The sequence below is a fragment of the Peromyscus eremicus genome, chromosome 6, assembly GCF_949786415.1.
Source record: "Peromyscus eremicus chromosome 6, PerEre_H2_v1, whole genome shotgun sequence".
Classification (NCBI taxonomy): domain Eukaryota; kingdom Metazoa; phylum Chordata; class Mammalia; order Rodentia; family Cricetidae; genus Peromyscus; species Peromyscus eremicus.
Genome location: NC_081421.1, coordinates 33,707,993 through 33,733,428, shown reverse-complemented (window position 1 = coordinate 33,733,428; position 25,436 = coordinate 33,707,993). Strand labels below are relative to the sequence as shown.

Genomic DNA, 25,436 nt, shown 5'->3' with positions numbered 1-25,436 from the left:
GAGCCTGGTGCCTGTGGAGGCCAGAAGAGGGTGTTAGATCCCCTGGAGCTGGAGTTATAAACAGTTGTGAGACACCAGGTGGGTGCTGTCCTCTGAGAGAACAGCCACTGCTCTTAACCACTGAGCCATCTCTCCAGCCCAGGGAAGGTCACCCTATTTCTGTCTGGCTTTGGCTGAGAGCAGTGGCTTCTTAGTGTTTTTCATTGTTGCTGATTTTCAGTTAACAGTATAAAAAGCATCCATGTAACAAACCTAGACTTCTAGGAAGGAGAACATGTTGGGATGTGTACAGAGCAACACACGAGAAGGACAGAGTGTAGTACCAGCACTCAGGCCAGCTGTGAGGGGAGTAGTAGTCCTTCCTCTGTGACACCTGACCCAAAGAGCTGCTTTCATGGTCATCTTTCAGAAGAATGGTAATGCTACTAGTTAATTACAATATTATAATACCATTTCCTTTCTTCACTCTTTTATGTCTAGTATTGCTTTTTAAAAGGGGGCTTGATTTAAGCCAAAATATGTAAAACTACGAATTCATAACAATATGGTTAATCACAATGCAAGTTATCTTCCCTTAACAAGAGCTGGTCAGTGTTCTTTTGTATAATAAACTCTCCTATTGGCAGATCCTCAAATATAAGATAGAGAGCCACTGATTATAGAAAACCAGCTATTGATAAAAGTGGGATATACACTTAGATCTTGTAAATATGGAAAATGATTTACCACTCATTTGCTATTTTTCTTACCACTCATTTGCTATAATAGCATAATTATTATAGTTATCATTCAAAGTAAAACATCTGAAGAAATTTAAAGCCAATAATAAAAACATAAAAAGGTTAGTAAGACTTTAAAACACCTTGTAAGTTATAAATTCATACTCTCTCACCTGAAGGTTAAATGGTATTATGTCAAAGCTGTTCATTTGATAAAGTGAATACACATAAATTAGAAATTTTGAGAATTAAAAATAATTTAAAATATACATAATTGCCAGGCTGGTGGCATATGCCTTTAATCCCAGCATTCACAAAGCAGAGATAAGTGGATCTCTGAGAGTTTGAGGCCAGCCTGGTCTACATAGTGAGTTCCAGTACAGCCAGAGACCCTGTTTCAAAACAAAAAAAACAACTGTCATATATATATATATATATATGACACATATATATGTCACACACACACACACACACACACACACACACACACACATATATATATATGACGTGTTATAGTATCAAAAGTTCTAGGATTTCAGCTTTCATTTCCTTCTATCAAAAGACATCTTGAGATTAGTGGTTGTTTTTTGCAAACTTCCAAACTGGCATGGCTGTGGAGATAGACTTAAATATAAGATATATAAAATATACATTTCAATTTATAGATGCAGTAAAGAACAGCAAAGATGAGATACTTACGCAGCCATCATAGTATACAAAGACACACACGCACATTATTTATATCACAGATTAAAGCAAGACAAAAAAAAAAAAAAGACAAAAAACGGGCAATTCTTACTTCCAAGTGATTACAACTTAGGTTTAAATGTTGTGATAACTTTTTAACTACCCAACATGCAGGAGCATTCTTACATATGACTATGACAAGCAGAAGCATTAGAATTATGCTAGAAAAGATAGGTGTAAAAATATGCAACAAGGTACAGTTCTCTGTCCTCATGTTCAATTTCCACCGAATTTTCTTCTTGAAGAAGAATGGATATCACTTTTAAATTTTAATATATGTATTAATTAAGGTCAAATTAGAGACAGAGCTGTGTTAACAAAAATGCTCGACTCTTTATTGATGCATCTGCCCATCTTTTGAGTATTATTTAATTGACCTTTGGCATGCACAAGGATTAGCAAGGCTCTACTCCTACTCTACCTAAGTTTGCTCAGCTGATTCCTTGCCCTCGACAAAGGCTGCAGTGCGATGAACTCGTCACTTAAAGCAACTGTGTTGGAGTACATCTATAAGTGGACAGAAAAGGGATGGGACACACACAAGTCAGTGAGCTGTATTCATCATTTGGGAGACAGACACAGGACAAGCTTTGTAAATACCAAACACTTGTTCCCACAAGATCAGGAAATATGCATGGTACACATACAACTGGTATTTGTAGGATGCTGGCCTTAAAAAAAAGTTCTTATTCTGAAGAAAAACACACTCAGAATGAATGCTGGCAGCCCTCCCTTTGATGTGACGTTTCTTGTTATCTTTGGTAAACAATGAGGCATCTGAAAATTTAGTATCCATTTCTTCATCATTTGAAACCAGAAGTGACAGTAGAAGCTGAAATGATTACTGCTTACAACAAAGGAATAATATCACATTTGTGATATAAATGACACATACTGTCTCAGTATAAAAAGAAAAGAGAAGAAGAAACACAACATAACAGCAACAGGCTGGAAGACCCATGAATGGAAGTAAAACTTTCCTTCCTTTTCTCAAATGAGAACAACCAGCCGTCTCATTAATTATTGGACACTAATTTACATAGAAAAAAGGGAAAATTATTCTGACTTCATAGATGATAAAATGATTTAGTGTAAATTCCTTTTTTAAAATAAATTTTAACTTATGTTAAAACAAATATATGGAGTATTTTTTTTTAACATAAGTAATATCATACCTTTTGGATCAGTAAGCAATCCCTATGAAAATAACACTTGAAGCTTTCAAACCACAGAACAATTAAGGACAAATGCAAATAAATGTTAATATCTTGTTACTCATAACTTTTTGGGGAAATGTAATATAGACCGCAGTGTGAGACAAACTATCCTCCATAAAAGTCAGGAAAAGTGAGGTTGGAGCAATGGCTGAGCACACATACTTCTCGTGCTGAGAAACTGAGTTCAGTTCCCAGTACCCACTATGGGTGGTTCACAACCACCTGTAACTCTATCTCCAGGAGAGCTAATACTCTCTTCTGGCCTCCAACGGCACCTGAACTCATGTGCACATACCCTCTATACAAATATATATAATTGAAAATTAAAAACAAAATCTTCATTTGAAAAGCCTAAACAAATATAATAAACATATTAAAAGTTAATACTTTGACTATATATATTTACTTCTGAAGATTAAAAATAAGATAAATCTTTCTGATACAGATATAAATAATATTCTGTTCCTGCTAATGCACATATATACACAGGTAGCCACAGAAATCATGTAACTTTTTCAGCACCATTTAGAAATCAGTATGTCAGAGTAATATTCTCATCCTCACCATTTTATACTGCACCAAATACACATTCACTAGAATTATATTGCCAAACTAACTAAATGATAAATAAATGCTGATGTGACCAATGGAACCATTTCTTTAGCATTTACTGTGCTTAAACATTCTTTCCTTTAATCCTCACTGCAAAGGGAATGAAAGATATTTCTATCATAATTTCACCAATGAAGAAATTAAGGCTCAAAGTCCTAGTGCTACTTAGTGGCATAGGTGGTGGCTGAAACAGTATCAGTTCCCAAATATCATATCCCTGAGCATTAGCATACTGTTAATGTCTGCTAATAATAATAATAGGACATGGCTATATACCTTAGTCATAGCTAGCTGATGCAATACTGTGGCATTTGAAGCAGATTTAGTATTATTATCATCTGGACATAACTTGATAGCTTGATATTTAAATATTTAAATTATAATACTAGCAGCTATAAAAATTAATAGAAAAAGAAAGAAAAAAATTAAAAGTATCACACTTAAAAATACTGGAAAATTCTTTGATATAGAAATAAGAATTTTCTGACAAAAGAACTTTGTAATTGTAGTTACCCATCATTAACTGTTCTGACTAAAGAGTTACTGAGTATGAAAAGTGCCTACCTGTGCCTTTTCTGTACTTGTTGGATGAAGATGTCGATCAAACACTTTCTTCACAACATCAAGAACTAGACAAGTAACAACCATGAGGAGCATGGCAAACCACACCGGCCCACTTGACAGGAGCTGAATAAATACAAAGTACATATTCTGGGAGCTCAAAAACGGCCTGCAAAGAAAGATAGTCTCATTAAAAGTGACACTGGCTGGGCACAGTATCACATGCCAGTAATCTAAACACTTGGAAGAGTAGGCAGAACCTTGGGTTTGAGGCCTACACAGGGAGATGCTGCTTTAGAAACAAACAAGTGAAATAAAAATTCAAAGAGTTAAATCAAGACTTTGCCAAAACTCAAATAACTGAAAAATAACAATGTTAAGAGTGTCAGGAAAATTTTCTAAATTGAAACTGGAAGAACTTAAATAAACTAATGAGATTGAGTGTGCTAACATGTAAAATCCAGTTTAATAATTTTTAACAATTATACCTTTTTACTAATAGGGAAATGACAAGCTATTAACTAGATTAACCCCAGTTTCCTGGAAAGTTATTAAAAGAATAATGAAGAATAGACTAATGTAGACTATAGGAATAAGAGAACAAGAAATAGTATGTAAGGATATACTTTTTACAGGTTACAAAAACAAAACAAAACTGGGACAATGAGATGGCTCAGCCAGGTAAAGCATGTGCTGCCTAGGTCTGACAACTTGAGCTTTCTTTGGGAACCCAGTCAAGGTCAAAGGTGAGAAATGGTGCTATAAAGCTGTCCTCTGCTATCCACAGGGGTGTCACTACAACCACCACCACCAGACTGAAAGCTAGGCTTTTCTTTATAAACACACTCAGAGATGCTAGATCATGGTATTATGAAGGCATTCTTTTTGGGGTTTTGTATATATCAACTTCAAGAGACTATACGGGAATATGGAAACGAATAGGGAAAGGTTTACAGACAAACAGTATGCATAAGTGTGCTCTTCTGTGATCCTTTTATGGAAGGTAATGATCAGTCAATTCAAGTTCTTCGTGCTTACCTTGAGAAAGTTTTGCCTGCTAAGTGGACCTAAGGTACAATAGACACTGTAATATATATGCTCTCCAAAAGAAAGGTATCAGTTTACCAACACTTACCAAAAACATCTTAGGGAAGCATAATTATCAATCTTTCAAAAAGCCTGCTAATGATCTACACTTAATGAAGATGAAGCATACTATTAAGCAATAAAAAGCCAAAGGGTTTGCATGACTTATTACATACATGAGAAAATAATTTAAAAGTAATAATGGTTAGTATAAAGAACACTACTTATGAAGTCAGACAAATAGTTTACGGCCTAGCTTTCTTCTGTTTTCAACTTTGTGTCCGTGAGGTTCAGTTTTCATGCAGAAAAATGAGGACAGTGGGAATTTTGTGAAGATCAACTCAAAGGAATGAACTTACCAGCACAGTGTCTAAAAACTATTAGGAGCAGAATTTGGTTATCAAGGAACCCATCACAATAACTGTTCACTATATTAAATCAACATAATTAAGACATACTGCAATCACTCACCAGAGAATTCCACCATAAAACAAAGAAAATATAAAATAAAATATAATAGATCCCCAGGTAACGAGATGGTTGATCCAAGTCCAGAAATGAGTTTCCAAAGCCATCTAAAAAAAAAAAAAATAAGTGTCTTAGCAATATAAAATAATAGTTTACTTAAGAATTATACTTATCAATTATAGATGTCTAGAAGTTCCTATCCCCATGGCATAGTTCCTTAGAAGATATAATATTAATAAAAGAGTCTTCATAGGAAATAATGTAATATTTTCCTTCTGAGGGAAAGCAGAATTGAAATACCATGTGATGACATTACCTCAATTCTATGGTACAAAATAAACTGTGTTATTTAGGTGATACACAGTGAAGCAAAATTTCAGTGATTTGCAACCAAAACCATATGAAGCTTTTGAACAGGAAGGAGAATTTATAGCAAAATATAAATGAATGATTAAAATTTAGTGAAAGCAAAAGGGAAACTACATGCATAGCTAAAAGATAAAGTAAATGAGATATACAAAGTGTGTACAGGTTTCTCACATGGTATCATACCTTTACCGTGACTGTAATAACCATGACTGTGAAGACCAAAGTACCAAATGTCCAGTTTCCAAACATCTAAATACAAGGAACAGACCGTTTTATATATATCAACAGGTTAATCTCACTGTAAGGTAAAAGTAATTTTACTCTTTACAAAAAATTAGCTGAATTATTTAAGACAGATATACACATGAACACTGACAATATTAATAAAGTTGTAAGTACGAGGACAAATAATGAAGCTTTATTATGGTAACTATTCTTGATAATGACCCTTTGGATAATACCAGAAATCAAAAGACAGTTCAGAATTCAAAACTGTGAATCACAGACTGTTTTTAATTAGGATGATATAGTTGTGATTGCTTTATTCCTGTTCCCCGTAAAAATGATAATAAAACCTTGCTTCACCAGTTATTTTTCTGAAACATTTCTAACCAGAAGTTATAGCAGAACATTTGCTACAATGTATCTGGATAGAAAACCTTAGTAAGCAAAAAAAAAAAATTATATTTAAACTTAAAACCAGTATCTGAAATAAAAAAAAATAATGGCTAACAGAACTATTCTTCAAATGATTCCACATAAAAATGGAATGTGACTGCAAGTAATGTCAATCAGAAGTATTTTTGGTCTTTATAGTCCAAACTTACAAAGTCCATCACACACAGAATCCCAAGACTATCAAGATCTTATTTCCATATTAAGACCATAAGTATGCAGCTTATATGAATTTAGTTTACAAAGAAAGCAGTTATAATCCTGACATTTAGACTTTTATGCAAAAGGCCAATTTGTTTTTTTAACAAATACATTTCTAACAGTGATTACCCGACAAATTATTCAAGCTCCCTGACTCTCACATCATTTGTAAAATGAGGGTAAGTCTCACAGATGTTAGTAAATTATAAAATATGCAAAAAGGATAAAGATTCTGGTACATAAAAAGTAAATGGTAAATACATGTGATTATCAACAATGGAACAGCAATTAACATTCCTTTATTTGAGGGCAGCTTGTAGTCTACCAAGAAGATATAAATGCAGAAATCATATTAAACCAATGCTTATTTCTCAATCTTTGAAATATGCAGACTTAGAAATTCCAAAAATCAATGGGTAACAACTAAAATCCAGGAGTGCCATTCTCTTCAAGGAAATGGTGGCAAGTACTTTGATATAAGCAGGCAACTTTGACCTCTGGTAGAAACTACATGTCCTAATCCTGAGGATCTGGTTTTCCTTAAGATATGCTATGTTACATCTCCCTAGAAAGAAGGCAGACAGCATTTTGCTTGTATAAGTCACATTTGGTGACTTCTTTTTGAGGGTGAGGATTAAGCTCATAAAGACCACCTCTTTCCACACTGACATCCTCTTCAGCAACAGGTGAGGCAGAGGCATTTGGAGGATCAGGCTAAGGAGAAGTGATTTAAGCTTACATTTTTTTCAACATTGTTAACATTTTTAAGCATTCTTCTTCTTCTTTTTTTTTTTACCTGGCCATTTCCGAGCAGAGATGTATCTTTCCCCACAAGAAAATAGGATCCAAAAAAGAAAATGAAGGCATGGCTGAAACCCAGGATGGTCCAGTAAAGAAATGCTTTAATGCTCAAGAGGCTGTTTTTACTAATGTCCCTAAAATTATTTTTTAAAAGAAAAAGGAACACATTAGGATTCATTTTTTTATATCTTCTAGACAATTAATTTGAACTAATATAATTTCAAGATGGCTAAAAAATATCAGCATAAAAATAAACCTATTTGCAAACAACCATTTCTAATAATAGCATGTATCTTTGTAACAGCGGAGAGTTCATATAATAAATTCTAGTACCATTTCATTTGATAATAAAACACAATGCAGGCATAGTACTTCAGTATAATTGTGAAAAAAATGAATTATGTGTATTATATTCTGTTCTTATTCAGTCACTCTGCCATAACAATCTCTTTAGTGAGATACAAGCTGGAGTCAGCACCCAGGCTCCTCATTATCTTCATTTTAGAACTTAACCATTATGCGAATAACAGACTGTCCTAGGAATTCTGGTAAACAAGAGCAAGCGACTCCACATCATAACTGTCTGTGTCTGCACCTGGCACTTCTACAGTCCCTACAACAGTTTATGAGGATCACTGTTGGACCTGACAGGCTCAACAGCTCTAGGATTACTTGGTTTGGGGTAGTTCCAGAAAGAGCAGGAACTATTCTCCTTCACTTGCACTCAACTTTGATTAACACTAATTAATTATATAATAGTAGAACATAAACAATTTTTTAGGAACTCTAGATACTATTAACAAATGAGTAACTTCTCTTGTGTACACGGAATAGAACGCTGTGTATAACAGTTCAAGGGTGGAAGTGTTTACTCCTAAAAACACCAGAAATTTATGGAAATTTCTCTTTAATATTGAAAAACTTCATGCCATGCAGCAATCATGCTTTAGTATTTATACCAAGACACTACCTATACACATCCAATACTGGAAAATACATACCGATAGAGGGTAGGCTTGCTCTGTAATACATGAGGGTCTATATGTTGTTCCAAAAGACTGTATATGAGAACAGGTAGGGAAGTAAAACAGATGTTGTATAAAGTCAGGTACACACTGTCATATAGTGTCTAAAAAGAGAAATAAATTGGAGGAATTTTGAGATTATAAATTATATATTTCTATTGCACATGTAATACTGGAGAAATATTAAAAATAAGTACCTTAGTTTTTAAAATTCATACAAAAATCCATTTTAAAGACTTTCAATTAATCAATGTGATTTGTTTTAGTACAAAACCTATACTGTTCCTAGATCTATGTTGTCTGTGGGATTGAAATATTTTGCTGTTAGATTGTTTTTTCATAATGAAGTAATTTGGATCTCCATCTCATGAGTCTCCAGTTTGGTCCGTGTGATACAGTTTTACAGTCTTCCTATATGCATCCTAGGATCCTGGGTAGTTCTCTGACAGACAACACATCATTTTCCCACCTACCTTCTTCTGTACTGGTTAGAGTACTGAAACCTCCTTTTTTCCCATGGAAGCTATTTTTTTTTCTTTTAAAGTGGCTTAAGTCCTCGATGATACCATCTTACTTTCAAGTGTTCTAGTTGTTACTGTTGGTACTAATGCTTTTGCTGTTTACCTGTGGTCCACACACTGTTCCTACTGTCTTTGTGCTGATTGGTTTTGTCAACCTGATACAAACCAGACATACATGGGAGAAGAGAATCTTAAATGAAAAAGTGCCTCCATAGTATTGACTGTAGGCAGTATTGCCTTAATGACTGATGGGGGAGGGCCCAGGCCATTGTGGGTGGTGCCATCCCTGGGCAGGTGGTCCTGGGTTGTATAACAAAGCAGGCTGAGCAACTATGAATGAACAAGCCAGTAAGCAGTGTTCCTCCATGGCCTCTGTTTCACTTCTTGCCACAGGTTCCTACCTTGAGTTCCTGCCCTGACTTCCCTCAGGGATGGAGTGTGGCCTGAGAGCTGTAAAATGAAATAAATGCTTTCCTTTCCAAGTTGCTTTTGGTTATGATGTTTTATCACAGTAATATAAACTCTAATGAAGACACTTACTAATACTGTCTCTTTGAAAACCCAGTCAAAATATATCAGGTTCCTATTGTCATATGATCTTAGATTAAAGTATTTAATTCAGGTAACCAATTGCTAGTAATCGATGTCTATGAAGCCATCTAAAAGTTAAAGCTCTGTACTGTAAATAGGGGAAAAAAGCAATTATGAAGAGGAATTCACAAATTTAACTCATAAATATAGATTAGAAAAAACGTAGCAATCATTTTAAGATCCATAGTGAGCTATGTGAAAAGGTTAATAATATAAAACCAGTTTTTGAGGTGAGATTTATATAATCCTTGAACCAAATCACCAAGGCTCTCACCAAATTTTTAAAACCTCAGGATCAGGAATCAAAATAATTAAGTGAACCTCTATTAATTCCTTGGTCTGACTTGCTATCGATTCTACAGAAATGCCACAAATAGGTTAAAAAAAAAAAGCGCGGCTATCAAGGTTGGGAAGGTGAGTCAGTTATTAAGAGTCCTTGACTGGAATTCAACACCTAGAAATACATTAACTGGAGAGGTGGTTGTGGTGACTCTCACCTGCAATCCTACCACTTGGGAAGTAGAGGCAAGAGGACCACCAGTTAAAAATCATCCCTGATTACATAGTAAGAGGCTAGCTTGGGCTACATAAAACCTTGCATAAATAAACACCCCCCCACACACACACAAAAAAAAAAATAAATGAAGAGAATTAATGTAAGTTTGAAAAAAAGGGGGTCCACAATTAACATATATTTTGGTATTAACAGTAATCTCAAATTCAAAGTCAGAATAAATATTATGAATATCAAGTGGATTAAGTAAATATACCTAGTTACTTACATAACAAATAAAAAAAAAATGAAGTCTGTTTAAATACCTGTCAAGATTTGAACACATTACTTTTCTAAAAGGACAAACACAAATTTTACTTATTTTACTTACTTGTTGAGAAAACAAACAGTAGAACTGATATAAAAACTGGGGTGTGATAAAGCACACATTCTGAAAAACAGGACAAAATAGGAAGTAATTCAAATACTTATAACTAAAGAGAAAGAAGTATTAAAGTGGTTCCTAAAGTATCCAGAAACAGACTCTCAGCTGATACTGTAAGATGCACTTTCTCTAAAGACTGGCTACGGAAAATGAGAAAATAGAATTCTCATTTTACTAAATCATGTCTAGAAGCTGCTTAAGGAATCATATAGACATTACAATGAAAATTCTTAGTTCCCATCAGTTCCAAGCAATAAAAGATAAGTTTTTAACTCTTAATTCATATCATAGATATTATAATATGTAATAGTTGCTTATATTTCAGGGCTATATAATTTGATATTGCCAAACTATTTAAAGCATGTAAGTGGACTATCATAACATCTTTCTATCTCAATATTTTTCATATCAGAAGTGAAGCTAGAACAAGGCTGAAGAGCCCCATCCCCATCACTCTCCAGAAACATGTAAACTACTCATATCACAAGTGAAAGCTAGAACAGTAGGCTAGAAGACAACTGTTGCATCATTTCATGGTAATATGCATATTTGTGTTCTATCAGTGTGCGACTGTTAATTACAGGAACACATACAACATAAGCTATTCTGGTATAGTAAATGTTTATTAGCAGGGGATCAACATGCGTTCCACTGAATCTCACCTTCCTTGGAAGGGTCCAATGAGAGAACATTATTTCAACATTATAATCTGTTTTATTATACAAATAAACCCTCTGTAACTAAGAGGCTTATGCATTTACTAGTTTACCACATGGTACCCTTGAAACTAAAAAGATTAAGGAGCTCTGCTATGAATCCATGAAATCAGAGGTTCAATTAAATTTACTAGACCAACATAAAATAGTATTAAGCAAATTACATGTTTTTGCAGTTGAATTTGCATAGAATAATACATCTTAAGTGTAAGTTTTGATGCTTGATAAATTTACATACCATAAGATTAGAGGACTTTCCCAAAAAGTGTGTGTGTGTGTGTGTGTGTGTGTGTGTATGCACGCTCATTTTTCATATTTATTGTGTGTATGTGAGAGAGAGAAAGACATGGTAGGGGGAAAGAGACAGGGAGACAAGAGAGAGTGAGTAAATCCACATCATGGCACATATGTGCAAATCAGAGGTCAACGTTTAGGAGTTCTCTCTGTGCACCATGGGGTCCTGGGTTTGAACTCAGGGTGTCAGGTTTATTAACACCCTTCACCCATCGAGCCCTCTCACTGACCCTCACTGACTGCTCTAACAGCCCTTCAAACAATCCTACCCCGTGTCCTAGTGGCACGTACAAGCACTCATCTGCAGTCAGCCAGCAATAAATTTATTACAAAGTAGATAGTTTTGTTTAAAGAAACTATTTTAAGAATAATTTGAATGCTTGTAACATTCTTAAATTGGAATTTCAAGTTAAAATATCAAAAACTGATTCTTATAATCCAATGAAACTCACCTTATAAAAAAAATACTGTACAAGGGTAGCTATTCTAATATAATAAAAATGGCCATGAACAAAAAGTAGCTTGGAGAGGAATTTAAATCTAGCCACTGCATAGTCACTGTTTCTTGCAGCTTGTCTTCCTTCTTTACCCATGATTCCTACAATAAAGAAGACAAAAAGGTATGTTCGCAGATAACCAATGTGTAATTTTCACAGTATAGATCACTCTCAATTATTTATAGTTGCTGTCACACTAAATCCTAATATACAGTGGTTAGCAGCTATTCAAAAGGCTGTTCTACTTCAATGTACTTAATATAAAGGCTAATACACCTTATACACCTTATACACCAGGCATGTAACATCAATTTTCAAAGAATCAGAAGAAAATAAATACAAAAATAGTATTGAAATGTTCAGATCTAGTAGAGATATCGATCACACACTAATAAGCACAAAGTGCTAAACTTCTGATGAGCAGGCAGCTCTAGGACATCCTTAAATTCACCAGTTTCAAAGGTTATAAAAAGATTAAAATTCAGAAATTTGAACCCAATAAGAAATAAGCATATTTTTATGATTTTAAAGCTGTAATGTATAATTGAATGTGTTTTTTAAAAGTAAAAAATAGATTTTTCTATAAATTTTCAATAAATAAAATAGGTAAAAAATGTATACCCTGAAAGCAATGCATCGTTTTAACTGGAAAATAAAAGTTTTTTAAAAAACATGCATTTTCATAATATTTTATTTTTATTTTAAAATAATGAATGATCAACCATAATAAAAATTCAAGTGTGTGTGTGTGTGTGTGTGTGTCTGTGTGTGTGTGTGTGTGTGTATGTACAGTGCTTGGCTTATTTGTTTAATAAAAAAAATCCAATAGGTCTTACATACAAAACTACAAAATAAGATGATTTTTGCTCTCAAGAGTAAAAACACTTTTTAAAAATTTACAGTGAGGACTATGGTGGTATACACTTTAATCCCAGCACTCAGGAGGCAGAGGCAGAGGCAAGTTGAGCTCTGTGAGTTTGAGGGACAGCCTGGTCCACAAAGAGTTCTAGGCCAAACCTGGCTACATAGTGAGACCCCATTTAAAAGAAAAATAAAGTTTGAGTATGAATGACAGAGATGTCTCTTCCAGAAGTACTTAAGTGAATGTATATGCACATAGAATCTATTGTATTGCTCAGGACAGTGGAGGACCACAGAGGCCAAGAGTCAAAGCAACAATACAACAGACACTGAGGATGATGGGAGTTTTAAATCTATGTTTAGGTACAGAAGTGAATTATGATTAAGATAGAGGTGCACAAGAAACTTACTTCCATATTAGAATACCAAAAGAATTCAGCCACAAAGTGCCCACCACATCACAGCAACCCAGGACACCCAAGCTGCAGAACTCGGGGGTAACAGGCAGATTATCACAATACAGGTAGGACCCTCAGGGCCCAGCATGGTTTTGGTTCCCATAGTAGCCACCAGCACCTTGGCTCCAAGACAGCATCACTTGGCCTAATCCCTCGGACCTGGACCTGCTGGCTACAGCTAGATGGCAATTGCAGCAGTCAGGTTTTTCTTCCTCCTGGGGAAAGGCAGGCTAGAGAAAGCCAAGCTGAAGGCTGTACTGCTGTTAGTCACACTTAACTAGGCTCCAGATTGCTCAGAATGGGTGTGGGGAGGGCTCACTCACAGTGTTTCCAGGGCTGGGTTTTGCCATCCCATGAAGATAAGTTGTTTGGGGACCAAGCCATCCCATGGCCTTGGTACTTACTGTATGAACATCAAGAGCAGGGCTGACAGCAGTGCTGACGGTAGTGCTGAAGCATGAAAGGTTAGTAAGACAGAGAAAAGGAGAGAGCATGTGTAGAGACTTGGTGGTGCAAAATGGATATTTTTTAACTCGGACAGATGTGTCACTCAATCGTGTGGCTTTGGTGAGGAAGTGTACAGACAGCAATGACAGCAAAGAATGCACCAATGTTTTTGCATCAAGACATCCACATCTGTTGGAAGACTCTGAGTTCTGTACTTAGAAAACCCTCTTCAGGCCGGGCGGTGGTGGTGCACACCTTTAATCCCAGCACTAGGGAGGCAGAGACAGGTGGATCTCTGTGAGTTCGAGGCCAGTCTGGTCTACAGAGCGAGTTCCAGGACAGGCTCCAAAGCTACACAGAGAAACCCTGTCTTGAAAAAAACCAAAAAAAACCAAAAACAAAACAAACCAAAACAAACCCCTCTTTAGTTGAATGTGTTCAGTGACATACTTGTATTTCCCTCCCTGTGCCACCTGCTGTGAATACTGTGTGGTGTGTACTCCCCACTACTGATCTGGAAGTGTGGGATGAATGTGAACTGAAGCTGATGGACTGCGAACATAGACTGAGCTTGTGGTGTGCTTTGCAGGAGAACTTGGAGGAAGAGTTCACCAGTGAGCTTAAGTGTCTCAGAGAGGGGTGGAGGTTCTCATGTCTGTTAGCTGCTCATAAGGATGCCGTTTGCTGCAGTTCTGTGTCCTGTGCTTTTTTTTTTTTTTTAATGAGTTGTAACTGTTGGAAATTCTTAAACAAAACTGATAAAAAAAAAAGAATAGGACAGTGAAAACAAATATGTGGTGATGTGGTGTTGTATTGAGAGGCATTACTAAAAGCAAAGGTTTTTGTGAAGGTTCACTTAGACGCTAGACAGCAACTAGACAAGACCCAACACTGGATGATCCAGGCTCATCTGAGTCACAGAGCAGAAGCCAGAGTTCCATATCAAACAAGAAAAGGCTAGTCAATTATAAATGGCCTTCAGTAGAAGGCAGGCTCTGGCCAGGGACCAGGGCTTTTCTGAATACCATGTCCCAGCAGCATCCAAACACAGTTTAGCCACATTAGCACTTCCAAGGTAGACAGCTGCTGCCATGCCTTGGCTAACATTAGTGACTAGAGTGCCAACCTCGGCCTCTAACTTTCAGGAGGAAGCTTAGAACCCGCTATTTGTCCATCTACTATTCATGTGAAGAGACACTTTGCAGTTAGGAACACCCTGCGAAGTCGAACCGTTTTCAAAATATTTCTTATACCATTTCCAATAATTTAAATAAGTAAATAAGCTACAAAAATCATATTTATCAGGACATATCTCCTAAATAAAACATCATCTGAAGTTGGTATACACACACACCACACTCACACACACACACAGGGCTCTGTGGAAGGGACCTGGTTTTTGCTCTTTAACCACTGGGACTCTTCATACGCCACAATACAAACACAAAGATTGTTTGTTTTTAAAAATTTAGCTTTTCGCCCAGGCAGTGGTGGCTCACGCCTTTAATACCACCACTCAGGAGGCAGAGGCAGGCAGATATCTGTGAGTTCAAGACCAGCCTGGTCTACAGAGTGAGTTCCAGGACACCCAGGACTGTTACACAGAGAAACCCTGTCTTGAAAAACCTAAAAAAGGAAGTTTAGCTTTTCTGCCAACTGTGCAATAGTCATCACAGTCAAATACTTTTGCTAAGAAGTATTCTGTTGTGACAGAATCCCATTTGGTTCTTAGAGATGATGGAGGTAAGATTGGTTCAGCTCCATCCCATTCCATGTCCTACTGACATCTAATGATTTTCAATGTCTCTCTGGGTATCCGCCTTCTTTGGTCACCTCTGGCTCTTCTAGAAGAAAGTATACTTGCCATGTTTTACTGGAGTTTCTTACTGCTGTCAAGGCACACAGGAAACTAAGCCCTTTCCTTACTATCCACATCAATCCCAAGTGCTTGTTGGTTTTTTGTTGTTGTTTGTTTTAACTTTATGATAACCCTTTAAGTTCTAAAAGAGGAAGAAAAACTGCCAAGGCAGGAAGATTTCTGTAAATTCAAGGCCAGCCTGATCCACATAGTGAGTTCCTAGCCAGTTAGAGCTGTTCAGTGAGACCCTGCCTGAAAATAAATAAATAAATAAATAAAATGATAAAAATCCCAATTTTTTTTGTATCTCAAAGCAACTTTTAAAAAAATATTTTTTAAATTAAAATTTTTGTCATGAAGACAAAAAATGTTCTAACTGGGTAGGCAAAGAAAATTATTTATTTACAACACCTAGAGAAAACCAGTTTTTAAAGCTTATATTGCTGAAATTCTTTCAGCATATTGTATATTATATTTAACATATATAACTAATGTATAAACAATCATCCACAAATGTGATTATTTGCTTTTCACTTGCATTTGTTTATTATGTGTATGTATGCATGTACATGTGTATGTATTTATTTTTGAGATGAACTCTGCTGTGTAGTCAGGCTGGTCTAGAACTTAACAGTCTATCTCAGTATCCAGCATCTCTGAAGGGTTGAGATTACAGATGTGAACCACTACATCTTGCTACACACATACACCTTTATGGATATGTTCAATTATTTTCTTAAACAAAACCTAAAACCAAGAGTCCAAAGACATGAGACTTCCTGGGTGACATGTTGGGAAGAATTCAGGGGGAGTGGGACAGAAAGCGGAATGGAGAATGAGTATGATTAAAAATACATTATATATGCATACATGTAGAAACTGTCAAAGAATACAAATTACTTTAAATGTTTACTTTCCTGCAATAAAATCCTACACACATAATTGGAAGGCTAATTGGTACATAGTTAAAATTTTTGTTTTGTACAATAATGGTGTACCAATTTATATTCTCAATAATTTTTCCAAATTTATCAATTTTTATCATTATTGCATATTGCAATCAGACAATTTTAATTTGCATTTTTGTTTGAGAGACTGTTTTCATACACTTGGTGTTCATTTCAATGTTTTTCATTTTATGCTAGCTGATGGCTCACCTCTTCTCATGTGTCTATCAAGTGCTTCCTCTTGTTAGTGTGCTGACATCTTACATCCTGAGGACTAAGGCCTTGCTATCTATTTTCTAATTATTCTTTACTATTTGTCTTTAAAACTGTTTTCCAAGGAGTTTGTTCCCCTGCTACAAACAGTGATCTTTTCCTTATAGTTAATGAAAATTTCTTCGTGTGGTATTGTGCTTCAAACATCTTTCCATAACTTAAATAACAAAATTACTCATAAAAATTTCTTCAGTTACCTTTTATGGCTTTAAAGAATTATTTAAATCCTTATTTCGTCTGGAATTTGTTTTGGTAAAGGTACTAAAAAAGACATACAATTTTTTCTTTTCTTTTTTTTTTGTCAAACAAATAATTTGCTGTTGCTTTCTTACTGAAGCTTTAAGAATTTCCTTTGCTATACTAAGCAATGCTTCCTTGTATATGTGTGCACATACGTACTTGGGTACACACACTTGCCCATGTACAACATGTGTATGTAACTAATGGACAAACATGGATACAAAGCACCCTTCTCTATCACGCTGCCATGTGATTTGCAAAGGGTCTCTCACTGACCCTGGGGCATGCTACTTCAGTTAGACTAAGCTGTCCAGAAACCCCTGGGGGCAGTCTGGATCTACCCTAAGTGCTGATGCAGGGTTACAGATGTGCACTATGGTTGGCTTTTACTAGAGATCTGAACTCAGGTACTGAGTTATTTACTATCCCAAACAGGGAGGATTGATTTTAAGAGATAAATATAAACTATCAGCCCAGCATACCGTAGACAAAGCAGCCAAGCCTCTCCTCTCTGCTGGGACTTTAACCCTCAGTGGAGCCACCCACATACTACTACTCACACTCCCCTTTGTTGTTCACTTGTGAAGTAACACTGACAGACCAGAGTAGGTTAAGTAGTAAACCATCCATTGGTGAACCACTGACAATACAATAACAGTACACTGAAGCCAATAAAGTGATTCTATAATAAGAATGGGAGCAAGGAAAATATTTTTGAGGAATAACTACAGTATGGTCTTAAGAATATAGAAAATGATATATTATTAAAATCAAAAGTATTGGAATTTTATTTTTTATCTATTTTTGGTATAAATTCTCTTCTCTAAAATTACCCTCAAAATGTACAGAATAATCTTTATAGTTTCACAAATACATAATAATTATAATAATTATAATTATAAAATAAGATTTTTTATTTTTTTATTTTTATTTATAATTATAATTATAAAATAGTAATAATAATTATAAAATAAGAATTTAAAACCTTAATAACAATTATGTAAGTTTAAAGGATAAAATGATGTGTGAAAGTTCTTTGTCAGGTACAAAATGGGATGTAAAAATAAAATTACTTTTATTATTTAGGAGAATAAGCAAAGAAAAAACTCACTAATGTGATACCACTTCCTTTAATTAAATAATTAAAATAATGTAAATAGTGGGCTAAATAAAATTTATTGTGCACATGTGCTAAATAATAAAATAACAAAAATATGAATTAAAATAATGTTAACAGTGGCCTAAATAATAATTGGTTTCTTATGGGGATATACTATCATGTACTGTCATATTGTATTTGTTTTCATTCAAACACTGGGCATTGTACTTTACAAAAAGGAAAATTCAAAACTATCCAATAATTATATCACTTTAAAATTCAAGAAAAAGTCAATCACCTATGCCAACATGAGCTTCTTGTATCATGCTTACATCATTAGCACCATCACCAACAGCCAATGTGATCGGTTTCTCAGGTGAGATTTTTATCAGCCTTATTACCTGAAAAACATACAATGAATTCATTCTTTGTGATAAAGTTCTAACTCTCTTGTATTTGTGTACCATCTTTCACCTGAAATTTTCTGCAGTTGTATGGTGGTGAAGACAACATTTGACTTCACGCTGGACAGTAACACAGTAAAGTTCACTCTTTGAGGGGTATGGAGATTAAGGGTTTATATCTTTCACAAATGTTGTAACAAAATAGTTGTATTTTTGGATTTTAGGAAGAGAAGATTTCTAAAATGTATTCTAAAATTTTTATAAGACTAATAAGTTATTTAAATAAATAACTACACTTCACTGAGTTATCAAAACAAAATTCACAAGAAAGAAAGTAACTGTACAAAGAAAAGATACCTATTTAGTCTGATTAGATAAGTCTCAAGCTTTAAGAAAATATTAAATTAAGTGAAATCAAAACAAATTTATCTGGAATTCTTTAAAAATATTTCTAAATCTCTGTGTGTGTGTGTGTGTGTGTGTGTGGGTGGGTGTGTGTGTGTGTGGGTGGGTGGGTGGGTGTGGGTGTACATGAGATGGCCAGTATTTGGAGGTCAGAGAACAACTGTGGAGTTGGTTCTTTCCTTACCCTTTATGTGAGTTCCAGGTACTGAATCAAGGTCATTGGACTTACTTGACAGTACCTTTTCCCACTGACCCTTGTTCTGGAATTCTTGGATATGTTTTTACAAGAGCAGAGACATGTCTGCTCTAGTTCTAATCTCCACAGACTGGGACACACAAGTACTGTAACAAAATTCCATGAGTCTAAATAAATCTGGATATCTGTGTGCAAAACAACCAGTACTTATTATATTGGTATTGCTAAGAATAGTATAAGCTATTTCTTTAAAAATTTTATGAGATTATATTTATTCATGTGTGTATACATGTGTGTCTATACGTATGGGTGCACAAAGAGAAGTCAGAGAACAACTTGTGGGAGTCTGGTCTGGGGCTGGAACTCAGGTAGTGGGACTTAGCAGCTGGTGCTATCTGATGAGCAAACTATCTTGCTAGCCTCTACCAAGAATGGTTTTTGAAGGAAACAGTCCAAGAGCTCAAAATATTCCAAACTGTAGACCTATAAAAGTTGTCTGAGTGGGTTTTCGGTTGCATCATAGGCATCTGAAATTTAAACATTTCTTGTATCCAGCTTTACACATGATGATGACAAAAAGTGAACTGGATTCAACTTTCCTAATGTATAACTTGACAGCCACCTCCTCTTCTTCCTCCCTCCCTCACACTTTGTTAGTCGAGACTGGCCTCAACCTTGCAATCCTCTTGCCTCCAGTCTCTTGGATGCTAGGATTTACAGGTGTGTGCCACAATGCTGAGGCTGATAACTTTTAACATAGAATTGTCTTGTTCGTTACCTCCCTCCGTCCCTCCGTTCCTCCCTCCCTCCCTCCCTATCTCTTTCCCTCCCTTTCTCCCTCTTTTGAAGATTATTTTTATGGAATTTTTTATGGTATATACTTACTTTTGCTTTCTGTAAAGGTGCCATACGACAACATAATACAGCTGAACAGTTTCTGCAAACTTCCATAAATAGCTTTTCATGCTCCCTGAGTGCAAGAGATAAGCTGGTCCCATCTACTACCAGTCCATGCTGTATCACATGGTCTTCTGTAATTCTAAAAAAGAGTACAATTATATCTTCTATGTCACACACTGATGTCAGATTATTTACTTTATTTAAAGACAGACAGGTCAACCAGACGACTGTTGAATGACTTATGCATAAGTGAACAAACTCAGTTGTATTATCTGAAAGGTAAGATAAAATACAGCTTTTATACAAAAAGAGAAATGAATACTACTAATGGTTATAACACATTTACCAAAAGAACCTATATAGAAGACCTACAGAAAACACAATTAATAAGCTTTACATACTTATATAGTGTTATCAACATTGTATCTTCTTTACAATTTTCAGTATTTTTAAGGAGACATTAATTTTTAAAAATTTTACTGTTTTTATTTACTTATTGTTTATATATATATGTGTATATACTCATGTAGAAGTCAGAGGACAACTTGAAAGAGATGGTTGTCTCTTGGGGTCTCAGGGACTGAACTCACATAGTCAGGCTTGGTAACAGACACATTTATCCACTGAGCCATCTCACTGGCACAACGTAACTTTTAATAACCAATAAATAATTTTAGAAGGTATATATAAAGTAAATTATTTTGAACAGTTAATTTCTCCCTGACATTATTCTTCTTAACTATTAACTCACCACAATGGTGTTAACATGCTCTCAAAATAACACAATTTCCAAGATGAAGTGCCTTCTATATCCAAGCAAAGACTTGCCTAAAAGTTATACTGTCTTTTAAAAATATCTCTGACTCTCAGTTTCATGGTGGCAGTAAAGAATATGAGCTCTCAGCTTCCTGCTGCCATGCTGTCCTTACAATTATGGACTCTAACCTTCTGGAACCATAAACCCAAATAACTTTATTCTTCTATAAGGTACCTTGGTCATGATGCTTCATCACAACAATAGAAAAGTAATGAATACAAAAGTTGGTATAAGAGAGTGGGCTGTTGCTATGAAGAGCATGACCGTGTTGAGGTTTTTGAAGGGATGTGAAAGACTCTGGAACTCCGGACTAGAAAAGCAGTTCAATGCTGTGGTCAGAGTGCAGAATGCCACCCTAGTAGGAGCCTGGAAGATGGTACTGCTGAATGCAAAGCAGACTAGAGGCCTGAATCAAGAGGTTTCAGGAAGAAGCAAGGACTTTAACAGCAACTGGGCTACAGGACATACCTGTGTTGTTTTGCCAAAGAAAATGGCTGCCATCTGTCTGTGTCCTAAGAACTTATCTGGGGCTTGATTAAAAAGTAATGGACTCCCTTCTTCGGTGGGGGAAATGTCAAGACTGCATAGCACTGAGTTTGTAGAATGGTTTTTAATGATAATGTGTATACAGGTCTACATTGAAAAATGAGCTAAGCAGGGCAGAAAGAAATACAAAATGGAGAGTTTGGAGAGAAACACTAGGAAGCTTAATGTTATAGCCATGACACTTAATAGAAGAGAAACTACAGTTGTTATGGAGATTAGTGTCATTAAGGAGAGGCCTGCTCTACACTGAAATAAAGAGAAGGGTGCCCTCAGGGTGAGACCCCACCCAGACAAGCTTCCACACTGTAAAAAGCAGCCTGAGGCACTTCCTGGTTCTAGGAAGAAACTGCAGCTGCTACTAACGTCATTCAAAGGAGTCAGGACCCATTCCAACTTGGAACTTGGCAGTGTAGTCCATGATGTAGTACTAGCTTTAGAGGCATAATGAATTCAAGAGTGAAGGAGTTAGAGATTCTTTCTCCAAGGTTTCAGAGAGCCCCTGGGGCCAGACAAAATGTGGCCTTACCTGTAAGAAGGCCCTGAGAGGGCAAAAGGACATGAGAGGCCACTGCATGGAACTATGGAAGCAAACCAGTGTTGCAGTGGAGACCCCAAGATGTTGGAGGTGCCAGAGACATGGGATATCTGCCAAGGAGAGCTGTATAAGGGGAGCAGAACCGGCCCCTGAGAGAGATTTATGTTGCATGGAGTATAGCTGGAGGGGTAGAGCCATCTAAAACCTTTGACATCAGAACAGAGCTACAGAATTTGGAGTTTGCCCTGCTGTGTTTCAGTCTTGCTTTGATCCAGTATTTCCTCACTATGCCCCATTCCTCCCTTTTGGAATAGAAATGTATATTCTGTGCCACAGGTTAGAAGTATGTAATCTGCTTTTTGATTTTTACTGGGGCTTACAATTAAAAAATGTACCCTGAGTCTCAGAAGAGATTGGACTTTGGACTTGTAAAGGGTTAAGACTATGAAAGATTATAGGGACTTTTGAAGTGGGACTAAATGCATTTGCATTGTTGATATGGGGGAGTAGAATGTGGCAGTTTGGGTATTTGTAAACTTGGTCCCTTGATGGTGGCCCTATTTGGGGAGGTTTAGGAGGTGCAGTGCTCAGCCCTAACTATGATATCTATATCAATCCCCCCAACTGCACTCAAGGAACAGAGACTATTGTGAAAGATGAGGTGGCAAGAATGTGCGAGCTGGAGGATGGGGAGGAGAGGTGTGAAATGTTTTTTGGACATGACAAGACCATTTCACTCATGAACTACAGACTATGGCTACCTGAATAAGACACAAGATCAATCAGCATTCCAGTAGATAGCACTACTTCGTAGGTTACAAAAACATAAAAATAAAAAGGACATGAACAAGGAGGAAGACATGCTGGGGTTGCCTGGTGGGAATGAGAATAAGGAGTCTGGGATACATGTGATCAAGATTCATTGTTTACACGTATAAATTTATCAAAGAATAAATAAAAAGTATTCTGTCAAAATGTATCACTTTAATGTTTTTCTTTGATGAGCTCTAGAACACATCGATGCTTATATAACAAACATAAATAAAGTAGTGAATGTATATTAACATCCACAGCCTTGCCTTTTGGGGATTGTTTTCCCGGGTTAGTACTGTGAGACCAAAATGAGCCATCTTAGAAATAAGACCAAAATGCTTTCACCCAAAAACTAAGGCCTAAGATTTCTCCTTCTAGGAATGGAACAATAGTTACGTTATGCCCAGATAGGGACCCCAAAGACTTCACCACAGACCTTAGGTTCAGAATGCAACAGCATGGTTTATTTCTGTTTGTTTACAAGCCGCGGGCAGGGAAGCTCGATCCAAAGCACTCACTCATAGTCGTGAGGCCAGGAGGAACTTGCTTTTTCTTTATGTGGCTAGCTTTTTAAAGGCAAAATCCACAAGCCCTTCAGGGGGGTTGGGGGAGTTTTGCACGGGTGCAACTCGGATTGGTTTATTTTTATCTCTGTTCTCTTTTAATTGGGTGAGGGTATGTAACTTTTGAATTTACTGGTTGGTGGTTACAATTTATTACTTTGGGGGCAGTCCAGCACAAGTCCCAGGCTTTGTCCTTGAGCCACCATGGGGGCTGGCTGGTCAAGCACGTACTGCACATAACTCTAAGTTGGTGAGGGGCCCCAGAGAGTAAACATCTGGCTGAACTTTGAGCAGTCAGAGTACGTGCAGAAAGGGAGCTACTTCAAGGACTATGTCTTTTGTTCATAGCCCTCCCAGAAACTGCTTGCTCAAGTCTCAGGAAACTGAAATTGAGGCCTGATCTCTGAGAGAAGACTGAGCAGCTTGTTATGGCATCTGCATGGTCCTTTCAGTTACTGAAAAAAGTCAGTCCAGATTCCAGAAACCAGGAAGTGGTTTCTTCTACTCTACTACAGAGTCACAAGGTAGTCAAGAGGTAATGACTGCTGGACTATGCATGGAATGTCCTCTCCCTGGTTTCCAGGGTAACTGACCACAGAAATGTCCCCACCTGAGGGCAGTCAATGAGAAATGGTGGTGGGCAACCACCCCCTTAAAAGTAAGATTAAGCCATGATTTCTAGAAAGCCCCTAGAGGCGAGCCAATCAGAATTGTACCCATACTAGCACCCCTAAATGATGTAGCCTTGTGATTTTTCCCTTTAAAAACTGAGCTTGCAGATAGGTGGGCACTTCCTCCATCCTCCACTGTGTTGGATGTATTGGACGAAGTCCCTTCCTAGGCTTGTATTGCTTTTGGATATCCAGAATTAAACCTTGCTTTTGCATTCCGGCATGCTCGTCTTTGGTGGTCTCTCTGGGGGTTACGATCTGGGCACAACAGTATCATAAACTGCAAATGAGGGATTGCTGTATAATCCTAATACATTTACAGCTACAGTGAAGTACTCCATTTGTTATGAAAAATTTGACTACAGTAATTGGGGGCAGCCAAATAAATTTGATCTGCTTAGAAAAATAGATTTACAGAAGAGAAAGAATTCAGAATATAAATTATTATGAAATAATCTTTGAACTGTGAGATGTAGATTAATTTAACAGTGTGGTTATATAAAATAAACCAAGGACTACAAATGTTTTCTGTAAAGGGTCAAGAAACAATTTTTTTAGGGTCTGTTGGTCAAAAGGCATAACTCAGGATGCTATATAGGTGCTGAGAAAGAAAATAAATTTTACTAAATTTAAAATATAGTAATAATTTAGTGTATTTTGCTTGCAATATACTTAATAATAAACTTATTCATTCAAAACCAAAAGCATGATTCTTGCATATCAATCTCTGGACCATACAGAATCTGGAGGTTAAAAGTTAATGTTCTCACTTTCAGCAAAATGGCAGGTTTCAAAATTAACACCCACAAATCAGTCACCTTCTTATACACCAAAGACAAACTGAGGAATCAGGGTAACAATTTCATGTACAACAGCCTCAAACAAAAAAGGCAACAAAAAATCCAAAAGAGAAAGACCTATACAAAGAAAACTTTAAAAAAAAAAAAACTCAAGGAAGAAATGAAAGAAGACAGCAGCAACCCAATAGCAGGGATTGGTATGATTACTATTGTGAAAATGGCCATCTTACTAAAAGCAATCTACAGATTTAGTGCAATTTCCATAAAAGTCAAATGTAATTCTTCACAGACATTGAAAGTCCATCTTAAAATTCATAAGGAAGCATAAAAGACTCCAGAGAGCTAAAACAATTCTGACCAATTAAAACACTGCTACAAGTGTCACTATTCCTGATTTCAAGTTAGATTACAGAGCTATAGAGGTAACAGCACCATGGCTCTGGCACAATGACAAACTCATTGATCAATGGAAGAGAACTGAAGACCCAAAGTCCACACACTTATATATACTGTACTTTTGACAAAGATGCCAAAAGCATACACTGGAAAAAAGACAGCATCTTTA

General features: G+C 36.2%; 1 protein-coding gene across 4 annotated transcripts in view; it reads right to left on the bottom strand.

Moving 5' to 3' along the window:
- The window catches only part of Atp11b (ATPase phospholipid transporting 11B (putative)), a 99,820-nt gene that overhangs the window by 11,293 nt on the left and 63,091 nt on the right, over positions 1-25,436 (bottom strand). For 2 of the 4 annotated variants that reach the window (XM_059265357.1, XM_059265358.1), the window contains exons 20-29: positions 20,112-20,265; positions 18,520-18,622; positions 11,994-12,139; positions 10,478-10,537; positions 8,458-8,585; positions 7,452-7,590; positions 5,963-6,028; positions 5,414-5,517; positions 3,860-4,025; positions 1,888-1,973 (exon numbers count right to left, since the gene is read on the bottom strand). In XM_059265357.1, the coding sequence (XP_059121340.1) occupies positions 1,888-1,973; positions 3,860-4,025; positions 5,414-5,517; positions 5,963-6,028; positions 7,452-7,590; positions 8,458-8,585; positions 10,478-10,537; positions 11,994-12,139; positions 18,520-18,622; positions 20,112-20,265 (1,152 nt within the window). The remainder of the gene's footprint in view (positions 1-1,887; positions 1,974-3,859; positions 4,026-5,413; positions 5,518-5,962; positions 6,029-7,451; positions 7,591-8,457; positions 8,586-10,477; positions 10,538-11,993; positions 12,140-18,519; positions 18,623-20,111; positions 20,266-25,436) is intronic. The other 2 variants (XM_059265359.1, XM_059265356.1) reach the window with 1 other exon arrangement.